General features: G+C 71.0%; 1 protein-coding gene across 1 annotated transcript in view; it reads right to left on the minus strand.

Annotated features, from left to right (window-relative positions):
* The window catches only part of GPSM1 (G-protein signaling modulator 1), a 27,443-nt gene extending 25,526 nt beyond the window's left edge, over positions 1-1,917 (minus strand). Inside the window, exon 1 of the mRNA XM_012654825.1 lies at positions 1,853-1,917. Coding sequence (XP_012510279.1) covers positions 1,853-1,917 — 65 coding nt within the window. The remainder of the gene's footprint in view (positions 1-1,852) is intronic.
* Positions 1,918-2,223: the final 306 nt, after the last annotated feature.

The raw sequence follows: 2,223 nt of genomic DNA on the forward strand, positions 1-2,223 counted from the left end.
CAAACCCTTGAAAGGTGGCTGTGACCCAGGGTAGGACAGGGATGAGTCCAGAAGCAGGAAGTGGGTGACATTCCTTAGGAGCTCCTCTCTGCACTTCACACGCCAGGCTGCCCACAGCCCTTGGCTCCCATGCCAGCAGGGGTACGCGGGGTTCCGCAGGGGACAGAAGACTTTTGGACTTCTTTCTCCCGGGCCCCAGGGGCCTGTGGCTGCTGGCTCCGTCGGAGGAGGTCCCTCCTTTCCAGCCCCACAGGTCCCCGCAGGTCCTCCCCTGCTCCAGGCCATCTCTGGGCACTGCACGCCCACCCCCCTGCCCACCTCCCAGGCCAGCCCAGTACAGACCAGGAACTGCCTGCCCGAGCCCAGCTGAGGCCCCAGGGTTGGGTCCAAACTTCCCCTGGGGCCTCCTCACAGGCCCTGCAGGAAGCCTGGGCCCAGCTGGAGCTCAACCTGGGTCTCTGTTTGGAGGGATGCGAGGCTGGGCTCGGGCCTCTCCAAGTGGCCCCTCTGAGCACTGTCCCTGCCCAGGGTCGGCCCCTTCAGGCCAGGGTCTTGTCTGGCGAGTCCCCACTGGACCCCAGGCTCCCAGGTCCAGCCCTTGGAACAACTGACTCCCAAGCCTGGCCGAGCAGGGGTCTCCCAGGGCTAAGGAACTGGACCCCCTCACCCCCAGCTCCACCCCACCCAGCCCGGGCTGCCTGCTGCTGGCCACCAGATCAGCTCCTGCCAGCCACAGAACACACGCCCCATGGGGGCAAAGGCGCTTCCCACAGGGGCTGTGCAGGGAATCCTCAGGGCAGGCCCTGGCAGCGGTGCCCCGCAAATCTCTCCTCACACCCGTCCCCTTGCCTGGGGCCCAGAAGCCAGGCGGGGGCTCAGCTCCATCCCAGACCACACAATGGGGGCTGTGTCTTTGACCGGCAGCGGGGGGGAGGGGGGGAGGCCTCCTTTCTCCGCCACCAGAGCCTCATTTTGCTCTGTGGGGTCCCCAGCAGAGGTTTCCTGGCTGATATACTGCCTGGCTGGGGCCGGAGAATCCTTGGAGGCCGGGCTAGGGCCCCCAAAGGGTCAGCAGCCCGGGGCCCTAGTGGGGAGGCCACCAGGTTTTAGGGATGGCCGGAGAGAACCAGGACAGTGGTGTCCCTGGGAGCTGGGGGCCTGTTAGGCCCACTCCAGGGAGCAGGGCCTGCTCTGCCCAGCCCTCAGGCTCACAGGGCTCTGCCGGAGGCCTGGACAGATTGGCAGTGTCTCACGCCAAGTGGGGGCCACGTGTCCACCTGGCCTGGGCCCAGGGCACCACCTGGGGGAACACCTTCGACGCTAGGAGTCACCAGGCAGGCATGCGGGTGGAACGGGGCCACCTTGTCATCCCAATGGGCGTGGGGCACGGAGCCAGACCGCTGGGATCACCTGTGAACCTGCCCGCAGGGCAGGAGTCTTTTCAGGCAGGCACACACCCACCTGGCTGGCTGGCTCCAGGCACGCCAGGTCCCACTGGGCGCAGACTGGGGATGGCCGGTGGAGGGGGCAGGGCCCCATCCATGACAGCCGGGTCTGTTGGGCCACCCCGCTCCCTGCCTACTGGGTCGTGGCAGTGCCAGGCTTGGGAGGGAAGCTCCTGGCAGTGCCCAGGCCAGCTGCTGGGGGAGCCCGGCTGGAGAAGCTGCGCCTCTCCCGCCCCTGTCCCCTTGGCCTGTGGGTGGCGGCTGCCGGCTGACGCCCATCCCCTCCCGGCCCGGGCCACCCGCGCTGGCTCTGGGCGAGGGGCGAGGGGCCGCGCGCTCCCGCCGCAGGGAGGGCGTCCGGCCACGCTGGGCCGCCTTTGTTCCGCTCGCCGCGCTCGCGCCCCTACCTGGAGTGCAGGCGCCGGGCAGCCGGGCCCGGGAGCTCGTCCGCGGGTGGGGCCGGGCCCGCCATGGGCCGGGGACGCGCGAGACCGGAGCCCCGCGCCGCGCCTGTGCCCGCCGTCCGGCCTGCGTCCGCGCTGCGCCCGCCCCTCCGTCGTCCCTCCGGCCGCCGCCGCCGTCCTCCCCCGCGGGAGGCGCCGAGGAAGTGATGTGCGCGGGGCGCCGCCGCCCCTCCCGCTGCCGTGGCCGTGATGTCACCGCCGCGGGGAGGGGGCCCGGACCGGCGGGCGGGACCCACGCCGGGGAGGGGTGTTGCGGAGGCCCCCAGCCCACCCCGGGGACTGCAGGGGTGGGGCTCCTTTCTTCCACACCCCCA

The sequence above is a fragment of the Propithecus coquereli genome, unplaced genomic scaffold (genome assembly GCF_000956105.1).
Source record: "Propithecus coquereli isolate 6110/MARCELLA unplaced genomic scaffold, Pcoq_1.0 Scaffold449, whole genome shotgun sequence".
Taxonomy (NCBI): domain Eukaryota; kingdom Metazoa; phylum Chordata; class Mammalia; order Primates; family Indriidae; genus Propithecus; species Propithecus coquereli.